General features: G+C 29.7%; 1 protein-coding gene across 6 annotated transcripts in view; it reads right to left on the bottom strand.

Moving 5' to 3' along the window:
• Fmr1 (synaptic functional regulator FMR1) overlaps positions 1–22,609 on the bottom strand; it is a 95,086-nt gene that overhangs the window by 22,566 nt on the left and 49,911 nt on the right. For 5 of the 6 annotated variants that reach the window (XM_075353884.1, XM_075353880.1, XM_075353886.1 and 2 more), the window contains exons 7-11: positions 22,195–22,332; positions 8,898–9,041; positions 2,774–2,886; positions 2,482–2,597; positions 1,847–2,089 (exon numbers count right to left, since the gene is read on the bottom strand). In XM_075353884.1, coding sequence (XP_075209999.1) covers positions 1,847–2,089; positions 2,482–2,597; positions 2,774–2,886; positions 8,898–9,041; positions 22,195–22,332 — 754 coding nt within the window. The remainder of the gene's footprint in view (positions 1–1,846; positions 2,090–2,481; positions 2,598–2,773; positions 2,887–8,897; positions 9,042–22,194; positions 22,333–22,609) is intronic. The other variant, XM_075353883.1, reaches the window with a different exon arrangement.

Raw genomic sequence — 22,609 nt, 5'->3', positions numbered from 1 at the left:
TAGGTCAATAAGTAACAACTACAGTATCATCGTTAATATTTTTAATTTAATTAGTTCGATGCAGCTTTAGGAAGAGAAAGTCATTTAAATTTTTTTAGAATTTCAGAACCACCTTTGATGGTCAGATCATTCTGGTTTTTTTAAATTTTAATAGTACAGGTTTGCAATGTAAAATGATGAATACATTAAATAATTTAAATTGATACTGGTAAAAAAGTATAGTGTGAAGAGTTAATCTCATTAATCCGATGCTGAACTAATAAACTACCATTAAGTAAATAATCTTAGTTTTATTACTTTGAATCGACCTTAATTCCTTACAGGTAACTAATTTAAGTGTTTATGGCTTAGCTGTAGATCTAAAAGCACAGATTTGTATTTGATCGATGTCAGATGAGAATTTTCACTATCAGCCGACTAAGATTTGGATCCACGGGGACAGAGGTGAGCCTTATCTTACTGCTCAGGGCAGCCAGGAAGGTTCTACTTTCAAACCTAAGAGCTATTCTGAGCCAGAAACCCATGCCTCAGTTAGTTGTTGATGGAGCGGTTTTACCTTGTGTTCAGATTCAAATGGAGCCACGTGATCTCAACAAGAAGGTTGTGCGCATTTAGCCTATAGTGAGCCCTGATCCACTTAAAAAAAAATTCTATCCTTTTATGAGGTACTAATCTATTAATCTTCACTGGAATTTGAAAATTACAACGGATGAATTGCACTAAATTTAATTAAAATTTTGTTTTGTTTACTGCGACATTTGGCTAGCAGGAGGAAAACCTGTGAATGACCTAATAAGATAATGGTCATACACAGACTCATGTCACATTTTTCAGAATTGGTACTACTTAAAAACGAGGGTGATCACACACTTAACGGTAGGCAAATGATGGCAGTGTTACAATATAAACAAAGGTAGCGCATGGTTTGAAAGCGGTATACGACTAGATGCAAGCTCATTTGTCATATTTTTTCTGTATTATTGTGCAAGCAAAACCTTCACGATGCAACATCCTTAGCTAACCTGTTATCAATTTATGCATGATTATTGCACATGAGCGCTTAATTATACCTCATACAACTATTACAAAATAACATGCTACAAACTATGACTTACAGCTAATAACAATGGGCATTCTTTCCACTTAATCGGTATAAACAATAAAATACACTGTTTAAAGCTAAATTATGAAAATTACTAATATAGAACTCTAATTAATGAATTTTTTAGAATGATCTATCGATAAACAAAATGTTATGTCATGACCTTAAAAAATTCTGGCAGATTGTATTAACTCTATAATAATAATTAGTCCCAGAAAGTGATGAAAAGAATCATATATTAATTCAGAGAGAAATCAATCTTACAATGTAAGTTATTGGAAATGAAAAATACTTATGAACAGTTAACTACAGTTAAAGAACAGAAGACTATACCACAGAATTAAGCATTAATTAGCAGTTGACAAATTTACTTATGACTTGAAGCACCAAATCTTAAATTAAAAAATTTACAAAATTTTACTAAATTGTAGTTAATTGAGGTATAGAAAAATTATACCACATTTTATTACTTGTGAATGTTTATTTTTTACAACTTCTGTTAATATGTTATGCAGATACAACAAAAAATAAAATACCGTTCTTCGAATTAAGGCACCAAAATAAGTAAGCTTAAAAGATTAAAAAAAAAAAAAAAAAAAAAAAAAAAATATATATATAAATATGCAACAATGAATTCTTAAGTAATTACATAGCAGAAAATTAAAAGATTACTTACCGATCTGTTTTTGGTTATCACACGATGAATCACGAAAAAGTTTTATAACAATAATATTTATTATTTACCTCTATCGACATTGTCATGACTGTCCAACAACGTGTCTTCATCATCAGTCATGCGCCGCCTGTCCTCTCCCCCTCTTCTATGGTGGTTACGAGGGCCGGTTGGAGGGCCGGGTCTACGATTTGAGGGTTGATATCCCCCACTACCTTGCTGACCCCTAGAAGACTGTTGATAACCTTGCTGTTGACGAGGTGGCAAATCTCGTACTCTTTCGTCCGCAGTATCTGGTGTTTGATGTCGGGACCCTGTAAAAATAAAATGAACATTACAAAACTAAAAAACTTCCGTTACAACTCTCATAAAAAGTACGGTAGCCTTTTAAACATTACCTTTACTACTTCATTCATTACCGTAACAAAACTTCTCTTCTTTCAGACGATAGTCTGCTAAGAACAAACAACAATCTTCAACAATGTGCTCGTTAACAAAGAAATTACTTCAATAAAAAACAATCAAATTTTCCATTCCGATATTATTACTATAGAAAATTGTATTATAAAACATATAACACGTACAATTTCCTGAATAATACAATAACATAAAACTTGCAATTTTTCAATATTAAACAAGAAAAAACATTTTACAATCTAAATCAGAAGCAATTAAGAGTAATCACATGAAAAGTAGCTTTCTGTACCTGTATTAAATCTATTATCTTGGTGTCGTCCTCCTCTTCCACCCCGACCGCGGTTTCGCATAAGACTACCACCATGTCCCCGACCGCCACCCATTTCCATATCTGAGTTGTAGCCTCTGAAATAATTAAACCGATATATAACGGTATGAAATAAAACGTTGGAATTTATGTCGATCAATGTATGTAAAACAAAGTCTATTGATATTTATAATATTAAAAAAATAATTTTTTCAGCCTACGATTGTTAAAAAAACCTTATCTAATTAGAAAATCATAAAATATGAAAAGTTACCTGTCTGTACGCCTCTGGATTGGGAAATTTTGCATAGACCCCATGTTCATTCCGTGAGCATTCCTTAACTGTGCCTCGATATCTACTTTAACTTGCCTTAATTCTTCTACTTCCTGTAATAAAGGCTTTAAATAACAAACAGTCAAATTTTATAAAGTTTTAGTACAATGCTGATTTTTTAAATACTTTAAGAAGTATCTAAAATAATTTCCTGACTTCACTAAAAGTCTCTTAAAACTAGTTCTCTTTAGATGAATAAAAATTTATTAAATACTACAATAAAAAATATTAGTGCTAAATGAGACACAACAAAATTACATTGCAACTATTAGCAACAAGACAACACTATGATGCTTGTTTCGTTTTGTCACTCGCCAACTTAGGATTATAATATGCAGTTTTTTCTAAGGATTATTTTTCATATTTTCCATTATTCCAAAAATCACACCTTAGAAAAAATTTGCACAAATTACTTAACTATTTTTGTACTCGTGTGCATCATAAGCTTTTAGAGTTCTCTACGGTTAAGTATTTTACGCATAATTATTTATTTGGCCAATAAATAAATAAAACTTACATCATGGGCTACAAAGAAGCTAGAAAGCTGTTATAAGTCTGGTAGATGGTTTTTAAATTATGGCAAATAGTTAAGGTTAGGCAGCGTTTGTTAAACTTTAGAAAAACACACATTTAATTGAATAATTTTACCATGATGGAGTGTTTTATACGATAATTAACAAATTTTATTGCTGTCAATTGATAATACATTTTAAATTCCCTTTATTGAAAAACTCACAAAAAAAATGGGTGCATTAAATGGCTGTAATTAACATATTTATAACAATAAATGTTATAACATGACACATTATTTTAATATAATAAATTAAAGCTATTATCTGTTGCGGTTAAAATTATTTATAACTGATAAAGCATTAATTTGAAAAACATAAATTAACTTCCAAATTAACCTAAATTGTGGTTTTGAGCAATACTATGAATCACATTTATTAAAAACGGTTAATTATGTTTTCAATGGAGGCTCTTTTATAAACATAGCATGTAATGAATAATTACTGCCTATAATAACAAAGCGTATATGTTCCCATAATAAATGTAATATAAATTGTTTAAAATAAAAAATTAATATCGCTTAAATTGTACGAGGAACAAACCAATCTAAACACTTTAACAGGAATTAAAGCAGAATAAACACATAGACTATAATATAAATCAACTTTTTTATACCATCCGCCGACCCTCCAGGACAGAACGGTAGAATCTCTGCCTTTCGTCCAGAAGGTTCCAGGTTTGAATCCCGGTCAGGCTTGTGATTATGCGTATATTGTCATTACAGACTGTACTCATGTCAGCCTGTAGTCCCTAAATTAAAATAAATCATATTTTTTCCACTGATATCCTTTACTCCATCGTACATCCCATTGAAATGCATACAAAAATTAATCTAACATAAAAGCATTTTATTATTTTAATGCATCAGATATGAAGACCGACAACATTTTTATCGAAAAAACATCGACTAAAAAAATACATAAATGAAAATGAGGAAAAACCAGCAATAACACTGACGACAATTGCCAATATTATACACTACGGTGCCATCATGTGTTCTACAGAATATTAACTTTATTAACATTTAGTGTAATTCCTAAGTCGCAGAACAAACGTCAATAGATTAATCTTCATTCAAAAGTCAGGAAAAAATGAATAAGTTGTCAACAGCACACAGGAAAATACTGAGGTAATTGTTCTAGAACTTTCTTACTGCATTTCAAAGAAACGCTAAAGCTATTTATGCTCTGGTAGGGCATACAAACCACTTTCCACAGCAACAAAGTGCACTAGACACCAGCTAAACTTAAACAACATCATGCATACAGGTGAAATATAGAGGCGACTGCTGTCTTCTACCGGTTGTGAGGTACATAGTGTCGTTCACTTTTTACAAGCATAAGGAACATCTGCAGCCAAGATCCACTCTCGCAATTTATAGCTTACAGTAATTATGTAAATGTAATTGAATGGTGGTTCAGTAACAGAATACAGCTGGAAATTAGGGGAAGGGCGACCTAATGTGGACAACACAGAAGAAGAGGGTGAACATTTCATTGTGAATGATGACAGTTTGGTTCATTGATAGATACAGTCCAAACAGTGGATGCAATCAACTTGCCAAAAATATTCAAATAAACAAATTCTGACAAAAAAATTACGGTTACTGTGTTTTGGGGCCATAAAAGAATACTGTTGATGGAATTTAGCGGTTACAATAATAATAATAATAATCACAGGTGTTTATTGAGAAATGTTGACAATGTGTCAGAGAGCATTACAGAATAAACAGCAAGGACTGCTAACAAAGTGGATCTTTTTTTACATGTACGCCCTTAAATCATCGCTAGCACTAGAGGTGTATTAACAAGTATTTTAGTGGAAACTTTTTACATCCCTATTATAGCCCTTATTTGGTACTGTTCAATTTTCATCTGTTAACAAAATTGACGAACTGACAGCCTACTCAACACTTCAAACGTAATTATGAACTCATCATGGATGAACTTCAGCGATGTCATTCTTATGTCAGTATGATGACATACGATTTACATCTATGTCATCATATTATTAATCATTAAAACTTATTTTTTTAGCCTACTTTTCACATTTTTCATTCCTGATAAAGTTCCTAGAAATAAGTATAAAACGCTACAGGATTAAAAGTAAATATAAATTTCTTATTTAACAGGATTAAGGTAGGTAACACGGCAGCAAATATTAATGTTTAATAAGAAATAAAATCGCAGCATTCCACCGTGAATGGTTTAGTGGAAAACTGGGACAAGTTAATATACAATTTGTGCCGTTTGGGAAAGATGAGAGTGAAAGGGGATGAAGGGGATGCCTCATGGCCAATTATCAGAATCATTTTCCCAAATTAAATAGTTTCGAAAATACAAAATTCAAAGCATAGAATACGGTAGGTAGGTTTGAATGTTTAAAAAAGAAACTATATATTATATAAATCAAGTTTGTATACAGTACAAGAACAGCTATAAATAACTAGAAAACCAAACTATTTTCCAGGATAAATATGAAGTACACATACAAATCTAATGAAAATGTGCTAAGTTTTTCAAGTCAGTGGCAAATAATGTAATTTTTCAACTTATGATTAAGTTAATTACTATTTTTTTAAATACTATACAGGGTGATTCAGGAGGATAGGGCAATACTTTGACAACTCATTCTAGAGGCTAAAAATAAGAAAAAAGCTCATATAAACATAGGTCTGAAAACGCTTCATTAGCGAGTTATACAGGGTGAAAAAGTTTGCCCGAGTTTCAGTTCCTCCGGGTAAATTAAGGTTTTCTGAAATTCTGGGAAGGTCAATTAAGGAGCAAATTCAGTTGTTTCTTATGGTTTTTGAGCTGGGAAATCGAAAAAAATAGGCCCCAGAACTGTATCTCTCTTAGTTTCTAAGATATCCATGTAAAACGCCAAAAATAGGTTCAAAAAACACATTTTTTTAACATTTGACGTACAATAACGTTGTTAAATTGGCAATAAATCGTACATTTTTTAAACATAAATTGTAGAGAATTTAATTATAACAATATTGATGTAAATAATGTCAACAGAAACCAAATAAAATTTTAAACATGTCGACTTTTATTAACAACAAAACAGATTAATTTTTAACAGATTGAAAAAACGTTTTCGTTATGTACAGAAGAAAATAACTGGAGGAACAAAACATACTTACTGTTTTTTTATGATAATGATAAAATGCTGCTTACAAAATGTCACCATTGTGTTCAATGCACTTTTCAACGCATTGTACTAGATTTTGTGTTGCCAATGTAATGGTATCTTTGCGTTCCTTGATCATAGCTGCAGCGTTGAGAATGCGAGCAATCAGTTAGTCGCGTCTGTCTACTTTTTGCTTGTAAACCTCATTCTTCAACCATCCCCAAAAACAATAATCCAACGGAGTGAGATCTGGGGATCTCGGTGGCCAATTAACCGACCCTCCACGTCCTATTCATTTACCAGCAAACTTTTCATCAAGACATTGCCTTACTTCATTTGTGAAATGTGTAGGAGCTCCATCAAGTTGGAAATACAATTTCAATTAGTTTTGCTAAGGCGATATTTTCAAGCAATATAATAATTTCATTATGTAAAAATTCCAGATAATTTCTCCCTGTGACACGATGTTGTAATATGAAAGGACCAATTAAATGGGCATCTATGATACCACACCAAACATTCACTGAAAATCGTTACTGGAAATTTTTTTCCGGTGTAGCATGTGGGTTTTCTTCAGACCACCGATGCGCATTCCGTGTGGTGTTTATTCCATTACGAGTGGAAGTAGCTTCATCTGAAAATAGTATAAATGGAATTAAATGTCGATTCCTATTAACCCGTTGACTAAACTGCAGCCGGCTGGCATAGTCACCAGGCTGGAGATGTTGCACTTTCTGAATATGAAAAGGATGCAATCCATTATTATTTAATGCCCACCATACTCAACATTGTGACATATTGAGCCGTGTTGCAATTAATCATGTGCTCGTTACCGGACTACGTTGAACCATCTGCAGAATGTTTTCACCTTCATCAGCACGATTTGCTTGTCGCTCAGATGAAATATGAGCGCTGGGAAGTGTGTCATTCTCACAAAGATTATTAAAAATTCTAATAAATATTTACGATTTGGTACAGCACGACCAGGATAACTATGTCGATATTCCGTAACCGCTGCCGCAGCGTGTCCATCGCAAAATCCATAGATGAAAATCACGTCGGCATATTCGGCATTAGTGAAGATACGCGGCATTTTTTTCAAAACAAAACTGAACAAAATTTCACTTTTTTTAACAGACTAATTTTTATGCGCCGTAAAATGAATACAAAATTACACTTCTTAACAGTTTTCTGAAATTTTTACGATAAGAATTCGACGTAATACTGCAAACACGATCGATCAGCGAAAGGTTTTTTAACACATTACCACAATTAACTGACAACAATGAGTAGTATTTAAACAAACTGTGATGGAAAAAATCAGTGTTGCCAACTTGTTTTCCGTAGGTCAAAAATTATTGTACCTAGTAGACACATCTGTTTTCATTTTTTGTAACATTTTCTTCTAAGTTTTCGTCGGTTTTGTTGTTAATAAGAGTCGACATGTTTAAAATTTTATTTGTTTTCTGTTGACATTATTTACATCAATAATATTGTTATAATTAAATTCTCTACATTTATGTTTAAAAAAAGGATGATTTATCGCCAATTTAACAACATTATTGTACATCAAACGTAAAAAATGTGGTTTTTTACCCTATTTTTGGAGTTTTACATGGGATATCTCAGAATCTAAGAGAGATACAGTGTTCTGGGATCTATTTTTTTCGTTTTCCCAGCTCAAAAACCATAAGAAACAATCGAATTTGCCCCTTAATTGAACTTCCCAGAATTTCAGAAAGCCTTAATTTACCCGGAGGAACTGAAACTCGGGCGAAATCTTTCACCCTGTACAACTCGCTAACGAAGTGTTTTTAGACCTATGTTTATATGAACTTTTTTCTTATTTTTAGCCTGTAGAATGAGCTGTCAAAGTATTGCCCTATCCTCCTGAATCACCCTGTAGGTGAATTTTAATAGATTAAAAAATTTATTACACTACAGCTACTATATTTGATTTATTTACAATCTCACCAAAACGAAAAATTTTTCTATAACAAAAACCTTAAAACAACTGATGCTCTTCCACAATGGAGCAGTAATGTATTCTTTCATCTAGAGATCCTGTATTCTGGGCACAGCATTTTTCACACTTTATAAAACTTAATTTCAAATTTCTATGCACAAGCTCAGAGCTTTCGCGGTGAATTATATAATCATAAGGAAAAAAGATGGAAATCAAGTGCAAATTCTTCTAATGTCTCAGCCATTTCTGTTTTAGAAAGGTTATGACAGAATATTTCTGTTTTAAAAGGTCTACGTTTTAGAAAGGGTACATTATTATACAAATCGTTTACATATTAACATATGACGAAGCGATACAAATTAATAATAAACAAAGTTTATCTCCAATTATTACCTTTAAATGTGCTAGGTGATATTCTAATAGCATCTTGGCATTTATTATGCTCTCTACAGTGCCTACAAATATAAAAGGAACTTGACCCTCCTCTCGAGGTACACTGGGTTCAGCCTCGTTATCTCCTTCTATTTTAACTCTTACCTATAACAATAAAAAATAAAAAAATTAGCACCTTGTGGCACCAAAATAAATTATTTATGATTAAAATATACATTGATTCTTATTAATACAAAGAATTACAAAAAAAAAAATAAATTAAAATAAAATTAAAGCAGTCAATCAAATCATACAGCCAATAAGCTTTAAATAATGAAGCAGCCCATCCAAATATAGCAAGCGATTACCATAACAAGTAAAACAATAAAAAATTTGGTTACATAATTATCCTCTATATGTGGCATGTTGGGTGAGTATTCCCTATCCCTAACACATAGATACAATATCGAATTAATACATGTCTCTTTATTATTATTATTATTATTATTAAATTAGCCTAATACCAGGTAGACTTTATCAACAGGTGCTCTTTCATTATTCATCAATCATCATTCTCACTAAACAATCGTCACTCAAAATAAAGCCAAAAAATCTTAGGTACACTTACTTTTCATTTCTATGCTTACTAAATAAATACAAAAGGAACATTTACGTAAGCTTACTAAATACAAAAGGAACATGCTTAATTACAAGTTTCAAGGCTGTGTGTGCTTTACAAATTAAAATATGCTATCTTTTTAAAAATTCTAAAACTGAAATTTAATGAACTTTTTTGTGAAAAGTTTTATTGAATTTCTCACAGATAATAAACAACGTTAATTTGTAATTAAAAAAGGGGATATTTAATTCAGTTCAGCGACAGTTATAAAATCTCATCATCCCCTTTCCTCATAATTTCTAAACTTTACTTTCAATATCAACAATATAAAATTATATTTATAACAAAGTTCAATTTTTGGGTAGTCCTACATTTATTTATTTATTTTGTTATAAATAGAAAATTCTAATCTAGTTTTGGTCTCTACAATTAATTTGTAGAAATTATTTAATATTCTTTATCACATCCAAAAAGAACATCTTTTAATGGTCTAGTAAAAGCGCCTTAAAAGATATTCTATGAAATAAATATATATGTATATATAACTAAGCAAAAACAAAATTCTTTTGTTATTGTATTTGTCCATATTCCCCCTCTTTACTAATATCTCAAAGACAGAAGTATAAAAACCGTTTACCACCAAAAGTACATCAAGAAACATCAAATTCTGGAACAGTTGGCAGTAAACTGTTTTCATACTTTTGTCTTTGATATATATCAAGAACTTTATTTGAACTTCGCCAGTAAGAGTTCGCAGAACTGGACAGCATGGCAAATTCACAAACTATGTTTACAGTTTAAGCATGACCTAACCTAAATGTGAAATGAAAATGGAAAAAATTAAAACATAAGCATGAAAACATTATATTAAGTTCAATTACATTTGCAATAAAAAATACTTTCAAAAAATACCTCAAATTTTGCTAGACAACGTTTTTTCTTCCATTTGATGAACCGTGGGACTCGAATATGCCACTTTTTCCTCAAAAAGGTGGGTTTACGAATCACGCCGTTAGGTAGCAGTACTTGATATTACCAAGTAGCGTACAAAAACTTGATAATGTACTTGAAATAAAGTTTAAAATAAAATATACTACAGATTGTTTTTATAGTAAATGCTCTTATGTAAATGAAAGTACTAAAGATTAAACAATTTTTTTAATTCCCATCACTTCATTAAAAAAAAAAAATAAAAGTTATTAGTTAAAAAGAGATTGTAGCCGCTAATAAAACACGAAAAACACAAACAGTCAGAAAGCATTGTAAATGTGGCAACAAAGACTTGTTACGTAAAATAAAAATAAATTCGATCGGTAAAATTTTTATTCTATAAATAGTATTATTTTTATAAGTTTATATGTAATGATTGGACCCTATATACCCAATATTATGTAATGTTACGTCGAGTCCATGAAGGCTATTGGGAGAAGACTGAAAGAATATAGCGGGGAGCAAGCTTATATACTGTATACAGAGCCGAGTGAACTGTCAGGAGCTGTGTGTGCATCGGAGCTGGGTACAGCCAACAAGAGTAAGGTGCATCCGAAAGAATAGTATGCGAACTGATCAAAAGACCTTTCAATTTTAAAGTCCTTCTTAAATAAATTTTTAATACTGTGCAATGAAACAGAGTCTGAAGAATTAGAACTATTTGATGGAGAAATAAAAAAAGTTCATTTAATAAGATAAAAAAAGTGTGTCCACAGATACGATAAAAATTGAGAGTTACACTTACAAAAAAAAAGTGTAATATTACTTCACAGATCTTCATTCGTAAAGTCGTTATACAAGTTTTAACAAAAAAAGGAAAAGTGCAGTTAAGAGAATGATATGACTATCAACAAAAAAAAAAAATTGCCTGAGAGACTCAAAAAATGTATATTTGTTTGTTCTAGAAGGCAATAAATTTTTTAAATAAATCCATCAGATAATCAGTAATTCATAAAAAAAAAAAAAAAAATGTAACAAAATGCAGTGATATCCAAAAAAATTACAATGAAATTATAAAAACTGTATGTTAAGTCTTGCCGATAACAAAATGATACTGATAACTAACGATAACAAAAAAAGGTGAACAACTAGATTTCTATTATCAGGATCTGTTATTAATTTAGAATTTTATTTTAAAAAATATATATGTTAAATATATAGACAGTAGATATACAATAATAGGTAATAAAAAATATTTAAAGCTTTCCATATAATAAGCAAAGTGTAGAAAGATTTGTTACAAAACTCTTACCGGCCCGATTTCATTTATTAAACAACAAATAATCATAAGAATTCTATTATTTCTGTAAATGTGATATGTATTACACATATCACACTTTTTTATCATAACACATTCAGAACGTCAAAGAAAGTACGCTAAATTGTATTTTTATATATAAAAACTATAGTAATTAATAAAGTAAGACTACGTAAATAAATAAATAATCGATACATCTGTTGCTAAAAAAAAGATCAGGATCGAAAGAAAGTAATGTAAAACGTATTTACTTGATTTTTTTTCTATTTATATCCTTTAGTAAATATATTGCGTTAAAACATACATATATTCAATGAAAAAACCTAATTTTCATCATGTTGAAAAGTTAAAAACTTGAAATGTTGAATATTTTAAGACAATACGAGTCGTAGTGAAAAGGTGAAAATTACTTTCAAAACAAATATGTAATTGAAGAAAAGATGTTGAATCGCCAAATAAACGTGCAATATTAATGTAAATAGATGATAAATTTGTAACAACATATTTATAATTGTCAAATTTAACAAAAATGTGCTAATGACTACTATATGAGTTTGTTTAATAAATGAAATTGGGCCAGTAAATTTTGTAACAAATTTTTCTATTTTTTGCTTATTATATGGAACGCTTAAACATTTTTTATCGTTATATATCTGTTGTCTATTACATATATTTAACATGTATTTTTTTAAACAAAATTCTAAATTAATAACAGATCTTTGTAATAGAAAAGTAGTCTCTCACCTTTTTTAATTTCAGTATAATTTTGTTATCTACAAGACTTATATGAGACTGTGTGTGTGTGTGTATATACACACACACAGAGACAGAGACAGAGAAAGTGTGAGCTACAATCCATGCTTCATAGCAAATATGCTGCTGAGCACTCACAAAAAAAAAGCAAGTAAATACAGGCAGAAAATCTCTGCCAGTGCCGTGGAGAGAATTAGATGCCAATTAATTGATTCTAATGTACATAATATTCATGCAGGTTAATACAGTATAAAAGGAAAAATGAAATCAATTTATTAGAAAAATATTTTGGATCAACTTAGGTTTAAATCCTTAAAAAGGCAATTAAATACAAAAATAACCAGAAAATTATGTTGGTTTACTATATTTGTAAATACAATTATTATAAAAGGAAAGAAAATTATTATTAAAATTATAAATAAAAAAAATAAAAAATCATAAATTAATTTCAAGTAAGAAAATATTTAACACGGTTTTGCATTTTATCTAATGAACTCAAAATACATACATAAACGCTTAAACAAAAGGAAGTACAAATACACATTAAAGCTAAAAGGGTTTTCCCTTTATTTATTAAGTTTATAAAAAGATTATAAAATCTTACTCTGTACAATAAGTATGAATTTAAAAGAAAGTGATAGGTTAAGGTGTAAATAAAAGGCCAATATTTAAGAAAATATTCCCGACTGGTAACTTACTAAACTTAACTATTACTAGAAAATTAAATTAACTTATTATTTTCATTCTTTAACAAACGTCAAACGATATATTAAAAAAATAGGCAAACACAGAAATATTAATGACTGGATTGAAATTTGGGTCTTGGTATTTTTCATATGCTATAAAAATTCATCTATACAGAAGAATTGAGAGAGTGAAAGAAGTGTTAGGAGAAGACCGATTTGGTTTCAGGAAAAGTATAGGGACAAGGGAAGCAATTTTAGGCCTCAGATTAATAGTAGAAGGAAGATTAAAGAAAAACAAACCGACATACTTGGCGTTTATAGACCTAGAAAAGGCATTCGATAACGTAGACTGGAATAAAATGTTCAGTATTATAAAAAAATTAGGGTTCATATACAGAGATAGAAGAACAATTGCTAACATGTACAGGAACCAAACAGCAACAGTAACAATTGAAGAACATAAGAAAGAAGCCGTAAAAAGAAAGGGAGTCCGACAAGGATGTTTCCTATCTCCATTACTTTTTAATCTTTACATGGAACTAGCAGTTAATGATGTTAAAGAACAATTTAGATTCGGAGTAACAGTACAAGGTGAAAAGATAAAGATGATACGATTTGCTGATGATATAGTAATTCTAGCCGAGAGTAAAAAGGATTTAGAAGAAACAATGAACGGCATAGATGAAGTCCTACACAAGAACTATCGCGTGAAAATAAACAAGAACAAAACAAAAGTAATGAAATGTAGTAGAAATAACAAAGATGGACCACTGAATGTGGAAATAGGAGGAGAAAAGATTATGGAGGTAGAAGAATTTTGTTATTTGGGATGTAGAATTACTAAAGATGGACGAAGCAGGAGTGATATAAAATGCCAAATAACACAAGCTAAACGAGCCTTCAGTAAGAAATATAATTTGTTTACATCAAAAAGTAATTTAAATGTCAGGAAAAGATTTTTGAAAGTGTATGTTTGGAGTGTCGCTTTATATGGAAGTGAAACTTGGACGATCGAAGTATCTGAGAAGAAAAGATTAGAAGCTTTTGAAATGCGGTGCTATAGGAGAATGTTAAAAATCAGACGGGTGGATAAAGTGACAAATGAAGAGGTATTGCGGCAAATAGATGAAGAAAGAAGCGTTTGGAAAAATATAGTTAAAAGAAGAGACAGACTTATAGGCAACATACTAAGGCTTTAATATTGGAAGGACAGGTAGAAGGGAAAAATTGTGTAGGCAGGCCACGTTTGGAATATGTAAAACAAATTGTTAGGGATGTAGGATGTAGAGGGTATACTGAAATGAAACGACTAGCACTAGATAGGGAATCTTGGAGAGCTGCATCAAACTAGTCAAATGACTGAAGACAAAAAAAAAATAAAAATTCAATAGACTCAAATAAAATAAAAAGTGACTGTAACTGGGCTTAAACCTGTTATCACTAGAATAAATAACATGCAAAACTATCAGTCGACAATCATTTTCATACAAAACATACATGTTCAGTGCAAATCACCATTTAAAACAAAAAATAATTTATTTTTTTAAGTCACCACAAAAATCTAGAAATATCATTTTAATGTAAACAACTGTTTCATAAATAAATTGCAATATATTTATAAATAATCTAAACTAAATAGATCTAGTTATATTTCGTGTATATATAACCTTTTAAAAAGTCGATTAATTCATCAACATACTGACCACTGTGCTAATTAAAAAAAAAAAAAAAAAAACTAATACCAATAGTTGACTTTTACTGTATCCCGAATCATCAGTTGGTAGACAATTCTATCAATAATTTTATCAAATATGCTCTGTTGATATGATTATACAAACAGTTAATTAAAAAACTCACTTACCAATTATTTTGTTATATTACGTGTTCTAGCGCTTTTGGAATAGAATCCCATCATCAAGAACTTAAAAAATGTATATTATATTCTTAATAAAACTAAAAATTTGTTGTCATATGTAAAGTAAATAAAATTTAATAGTGGTCATCATGTGTTTAAAATTGTGTCGATATAACGTCCTGTCATTATGAAGGTCTACACCGTTATAAAGTTTAAGTTTTATTTTACTAAGAATATAATATACATTTTTTAAGTTCCTGATGATGGAACTCTATTTCGAAAATGCTTGAATGTTTAACATAAAAAAATTGTTGGCAAGTAGGTTTCTTAATTATTAATTCTACTAATACATCAAGTAACAAAAGAGAAATAAAAACTTAAAAAATTTAGAAAACATCATACAACAACATTCGTAAACATTTTTGCCAACTGTTACAACCAACCATGTCTTAAAAACATCATCTTTAAAATACAACCTGTAGTTCATCATACTTTTGTTTAAATTTATAAATATAATATTTTTCAAGTATATTTATTTTTTTACTGTTATTACAAATTTCCAAAATTTCTTAATTACTTTTATAATCGGTAATACTGTGCTTACATTGCAACAAATGGTTGGCCACATTAGACACACCTCTCTTTATGTTTCTCTAAACATTGTAATGTTCCATACTTTTTAAAATATCGTTGGTTGTTAAGAGTGTTTGTGTTGTCTAAATCTTTAAGTTTTTTATTTCTTTTTTGTTATTTGTTGATTTAATTATAGAATTGTATACAGACTGATAATGCAGGATCTCGCAAATGTTGACTATTCGTATTAGTTTTTCTGTTACTGTGTTTGGTGGTTAAGTTTTTTTGAAAAAAAAAAGAAAAAATATATATACAGATGATTCCAAATTGCACAGCAATCTCTCGAGAGATGATTATACCCAAAAATAAGAAAAAAGCTCATAAAACACAGATCAGAAACAGGTTTGTTTGAGTTTTTGTTTGTGAAACATTTAGCCTGCTTTCTGATCCTTCTGTGGAGTTAAACCATATTAAAATTCTTCAGGTTCAAATTGAGGAGTAAATTTGGTGCTTTCTTATGGTATTTGATTTAAGAGGTTCAATAAAAGTGGTCCCAGACCTCTATCTCACTTAGGTTTTAAGAAAAAAAGGGTATAACACATAAACGTCTTGTTGGAAAATTACTTTCTTAGGTTTGGAATAAAATAACTTTGTTAATTTACCAATAAACAAATAAAAATTCCTAGTTACTTAGTAGAGAATTTAAATCAGAGAGAATTAATGTACGTAACATCTATTAAAATTTGTACGTAACACAAATTTGAAAAGTTAAAATTTAATTAGAAACAAAACACACAAATTGGATCAGAAAAGCGATATGATTTTAAACAGAACAATTTTTATCAATGTTTGAACAACATAATGTAAATGAAAATAAATTATTATTATGATTAATAGTAAAATTGAATAAAAAATAATAAAAAAAAATAAAAATTGTATACTTTTTGGGTTTCTTCGAAAAATTATCAAATATCAAAATGGCTACTTGATAAAGTTGCAAACATCTATTCAAAGCACTTACTTAATGAGACCAACATTCTATTCAATGCATAGCTCAAATTCAGCAAATCTATACTAGCTGGCATGTCTAATAGAATCATTATTATTCCTAATAGTAACTCCGGCTTCTATTATACATCTCAAATCTTGTTTGTCATTACAGATGGGAATAGACTAATGCCTTCATCCAACCCTAAAGGAAAAAATCCACTGAAATGAATCGAGGTGACAATTTTACTGGTCTGTTTCGACCAATCCGTTGCTTACTAAATGTATTGCTTAAATAATTCATCACATTACAACAGTAGTGAGCGGGTGTACAATCATTAAAAAACTAATTTGCACTCCTCTCTGAAAGTGAAGTGGAATATCTTCCAAAAGTTCAATCAGACTTGTTTGTAAAAAATATTTAATACTGCTTTTTCAGCATCGGCATTACTCACAAAACGTTCACGACCAGTATCGAATCATTGTGGTTTAAGCATACCTGTTTCTTGAACTCGCATCTCTAAGGCCTCAACTGTTTTATGATCTGGTACTACTTCAACTGGAAAATATTCCCAATATTCATGCACAACGGCCAACTTTATTTATTTTACTATAAATTAACATGTCCATCAACTCTCGAAATGAAAAACAAATTGCGGTATCACAATAGCGAATGACTGACTGAACAACAGCACAAACACCACTCAAATGAATATTCAAATGTCAGACACTAAACTTAATTGTTCATCAGCTGTTATTGCCAACCTATGAAAAAATAAAAAGTTTTATTATGTTTTAGGAGGATGCCCTTCAAATTTATTTTTATAATGTTTATCATTTGTATGTAAATCGAATCACTTTTCCGATCTAGTTTGTCTGTTTGTTTCTAATTACAGTTGAACTTCTCAAATTTGTGTTACTTTAATAAGATGTTATTTACATAAATTTTTTTAGAATTAAATTCTCTATAATGGTAAATAGAAATGTTTATTTTTCTGTTGGTAAACAAAGTTATTTTATTCATAACCTAAAAAAGTGTATTTTCTGATAAAATGTTTTTGTGTTTTACTCTGTTTTTCTTAAAACCTAAGTGAGACAGAGGTCTGGGACTACTTTTACTCTATTGCTTGGGTCAAATACCATAAGGAAGCACTAAATTTACCCCTCAATTTGTATCCCACGAATTTTAGTACAATTTAATTAGGAGCAGAAAGAAGGGCTTAAATTTTGCGAACCAAAATTCACTAACGAACCTTTTCTGATCTATGTTTATATGAAGTTTTTTTCTTATTTTTGACTATACAATCATCTCCTGAGAGATTGCCATGAAATTTGGAATCATCTGTATATATATATATATATATATATTTATATATATATATATATACACACACACACACACATACACAAAAGGTTTGTTAAAAAACAAGACCAAACTATTTTAATTACATGCCAACAGACATATTTAGTGATGTGTGGTTGACAGCACTGTGTTTCGCATAACCTCCTCTGTAACCACATGTTCTTGTATTGCTGATATCTCATTTAGTTTTCACATTATTGTTATTTGAGCGCAACATGTTTAAGTGTCAGTTACAATTTTTGTAGTGTGTTTTTCAGAAGCAACCATACAACGTACAATTTGCATGAAACCGGGGAAAACTTTCACAGAAATTGTTCAAGTTTTCAAACAAGCTTAAGGAGGTGATGCTCTGGGTCGTTTGCAACTGCTGCGTATGGTTTTCATGAATTAAAAGTGGTTGTCAGACGATTGAAGATGACCCTCGATCAAGAAGGCCATTGACTTCAACTGATGATACACAAGTTCAGAAAAACAACGATCCGGTGCATGCAAATCACCGATTGACTGTCAAAGAACTTACAGAAAGGGGTTATGTGATCCTTACGATCGGATCACGCCATGACATTTTGACTGAAAAACTGAATATGCATAGAGTTGCAGCAAAGTTTGTTCCCAGTCTGATAACCGAACAGAAAGAACAATGAATGGAAAATCGCCGGCAACTCCTTGAACAAACCAATGATGATGAAACATTCATGCAAATGATCGTAACGGAGAGACAAAAGTTAGGTTTACAGCTACAACACCGAGATAAAAGTTTAATCAACAAAATATCACGCATTACAAAAATGACTACAACACAAACAGAATGAGATATCAACAACCCAAGAATATGTGGTTACAGAGGAGGTTATGTGGAACACAATGCTGCTAACTGCACATTACTAATTATCTCTATAGCCACCTACTTAAATCGTTCAGTCTTTTTTTGAACCTCATATGTGTGTGTGTGTGTGTGTATATATAAGTACTATATGAAATATAAACCACCAAAACATAGTAATTAGTTAAACTTAACATATTAATTTCCAAGAATTGATTCTCAGAGCAACCCGTATCTTCAGTTTGGTATTGAATTCTATAATTATATTATATAATATATAATTCTTTAAAAAACTTTTTGTTTTAGATTTTCAGTTTTAATATTATTAAAGCATATACAAATTTTGTTTCCAGTACTAGAATGATTGAATCTTTAAAAAGCAGTTTTTTCTTTGTTCTATTGCCAACTATTAGATTTTTACATCTTTACATTTTACATCTTTATTAAATCGTATTAAAATGCGATCTGGTGATTCATCGTTTATTCTTTATATTTATAAATGCAATTTTTTTCAAGTATATCCATTTTTTATCATACTTCCAAAATAACTAAATTATTTTTGTAATCAGCAATACTATGTTTGTATTCTAATAAATGTTACTGCAATGGATAAACTGCTTTTCTTGTTTTTATATGCTATGTAATGTTCTATATAACTTCTTTTAAATGTTGTATTAGTGTTACCGGTATTAATACATTCGTTGCATTTAATTTTATACATTTTTCTTAATTCCTTTCTATTATTTTTGTTATTGCTATTTCTTTGGTTTATATTCTTTTTTATATTTATTTTTACTGCATACATTAATAATTTTTTCAATTATTTTGTATAATTTAATTTTAGATTAGATATAAACTATCGTTAATGTTTGTTGTTATATTTTTGCTGTTTATTACAACTACCTTTGTGTTTTCTTTTTATTATTCTGGTTTTTATATTTCATCATCAAAGCCAATAAATATTGCTATTTCTTTTACTTCAAATATTTATTTTTTGAAACTAGTTTTATTGTTTCGTATAATGAATAGCTCTAAATATTTTTTATATAAATTTATCTTTTTGTGATTGCGGGTGGTTAGAACTTAAATGTATTCTAATATTATTTATTGTAGATTTTCTAAAAACCGATGTTACAATTTTATTATTTATGCTTATTTTGATTTTATTATCTGAAAAACTGTATTTTCTTATCGCTTTGTATTTCATATAGACATTTTTTAATTCTTATTGTAATTATTAATTTTATTTAAAATTATCAAATGTTTGTTACTTATATTTGCTTTATATAAAAATACGACTAAAATATCATCTACATATCTTATCCGCAATCATATTTGGTGTGTATTTAATATGCCATTAACCGTATTATTTTCAAATTCTTGTATAAATATTTCAGACGTAATAGCAGATATAGGCAATCTCACCGGTAAGCTTTCTGTTTGTAAATAACAATTATTCTCATACTCAAAAGTAATTCTGAAGACAGATATTTCTTATAATATTGATTCACGCATCGGTGGATTCTGGGGTTTCATTTAATCTATTTTTTATTATTTCTAACGCCTTGTCAACCGGTATTAGGGTACATGTTAATACCAAAAGCTTAACTTTTTTTTTTTAAATTAATTTACGACTTCAAATGTTTTTATTTTATGTTTACGGGCAAGATTAATTTTTATCCAAAGTATTTTATCTATGAAATATGGAGGCATTGTTTTAACATTTATTAAAGGTCTTATAGGATTGTTTATTTTATGTAATTTTAGCAGGCTAGTGAGTTTTGAGGGTGATGGTATGTAATAATAAAAAAATGAATATGCCTGAAAAATATTACTTTATAAATATAAATAAAAATATAAAACGATGAGCCACCAGATCGCAATCGAAGATATTAAAAACGTAATAAAATTATTTAGTAATTGGCAAAAATGACAACAGAACCAAGAAAAATACTATGTTTTAAAAGTTACATCATTCTAGTGCTCGACTGGGAGAATTTGCTTAAGCGTTCATAATGCTATTTAAAAATTTTAAAGCACAGAACAACGTAAAATAACAAATTTTTAAAAGAATCATAATTTATAATGTAATTACAGAATTCAATACCAACTGAAGATGCAGGGGATGTTGCAAAAACAGATTCTTGGAGGTTGATATGGTGAGTTTAAAATTTATATTTGAACTTTCAAATGTTTTCAATGTTTTTTTTGAAAATTCAAAAAAGAAAAAAAAATATATATATATATATACTATGTAAGTAAAAACTCAACCAGGATTTTCAAGTACAATTGAAATTAACTAGCTGTCATGAATTTATTTTTAGTTTGGTGTTTGTCACATGTTCCAAGCTGACTGTTGAAATCAACCGTTGTCTGACTTATCTCAGGAAAGATATACTGTCGACGCTTTTAAAACAAATGTCTAATAGTAAGTCAAGCTTGCTCACCGTAGTACACATACCGCAAGATCTTCATTTTTTCTCTTTAATGGAAGAGGCTTTTCAAATGCAAAATTCTAAAAAGACTATTTATATCACTACTAACGGTTAAGATCTCTATCGAATGAGACGAGTATAGATTTTCTGTACGGTTTAATCGGTCGAAGACATAGTATAAAAACTATTTGCTACTTTTCTTTGTTAAGAATTTTTTTGAATAAGCACAAGAAACTGACATTTTACCACAACGATGAAGGTAATGAAGCAAAAAGTAAAGATCTTTGAATGCAGGCTGACGGGAGACTGAAGTAAAATGAATTACTTTACCTGCAATTACAGTGACAATGCTCTTTCATACTAACCGTAATCTACTTTTGGCAAGGCAACCAATCTATCTAGTCGTGTTAATTAACACGACTTTTATTGAAGATTTATTTAAAACCGGCTCAAAAAAGACCGTCAAACATCAGCAATTAAGTTATACATATAAAGATGTTACTCCAAGAAAATTTCACTAATTTATAAGCAGCCTTACAACAATTAACAGAAATATAATAGCCGATCATTTGACAGTCCAAAAGAATATTGAAAATTGAGACTTAACGATTATTCACTCTTCCTTTCGTACCATTACTTTATCGACTTAGATTTTCTTCATCGCACTTACTCTTCTGACTTTTATACACTCTGCTCGCATATTTTCTTCTGTCATTTTAATTCTGTTTAATTAGTTCCGCGTGGATTACTTACTTTGTTACATAAGATTAATTCTCTTGGGAACCTGATGTTAATTATCAAATCTGATGATACCAGACAACATAATTCTTCACAGTAATAAACCGCAATAAGAAAATTTTCTTCATATTTACTAGTTATTAAATTCTTGCGTCTTAAATTTAATACTTATAACTAAACTAAATTTAACTTAAAATTATTAAAAAAAACAAAAAAATGTTCATCCAAATGAACGTACGACCCCGCTTTTGTCGACTATCTCTTGAATGATGCGGCCATTCTTCCCGATGACTTTGCCAACCAACTTGCGAGGAACTCTTAATGACTCTTCACTATACTCTAGCATTGTCCGTGCCTTTTTCACAGCCTCACGTGTCTGAAATGAAAAAAATACGATACTACAATTAATCTATTTAATTTTTCCAAGAACATTTTACTGATAAGAATTGTTAAGTATTATCGGTAGAAAAAAATCAATTCGCTTCTCGACTTCTTTTTAAAAATACTTTTCTTCAAAAGCTAAAATTAACTAAATAATAATTTAATCTAGATGCTTTGAAGTATGTAATAAACGATGCAAACTATGCGATATAATAATAGGTTTGTAACGGACATCATATGCTTCTGACAGTGCACTAAATGAACGTGAAAGT

This window comes from Lycorma delicatula, chromosome 1 (assembly GCF_047948215.1).
Source record: "Lycorma delicatula isolate Av1 chromosome 1, ASM4794821v1, whole genome shotgun sequence".
Classification (NCBI taxonomy): Eukaryota; Metazoa; Arthropoda; class Insecta; order Hemiptera; family Fulgoridae; genus Lycorma; species Lycorma delicatula.
The sequence above is the reverse complement of the archived record's forward strand: the minus strand, read 5'-3'. Positions and strand labels throughout refer to the sequence as shown.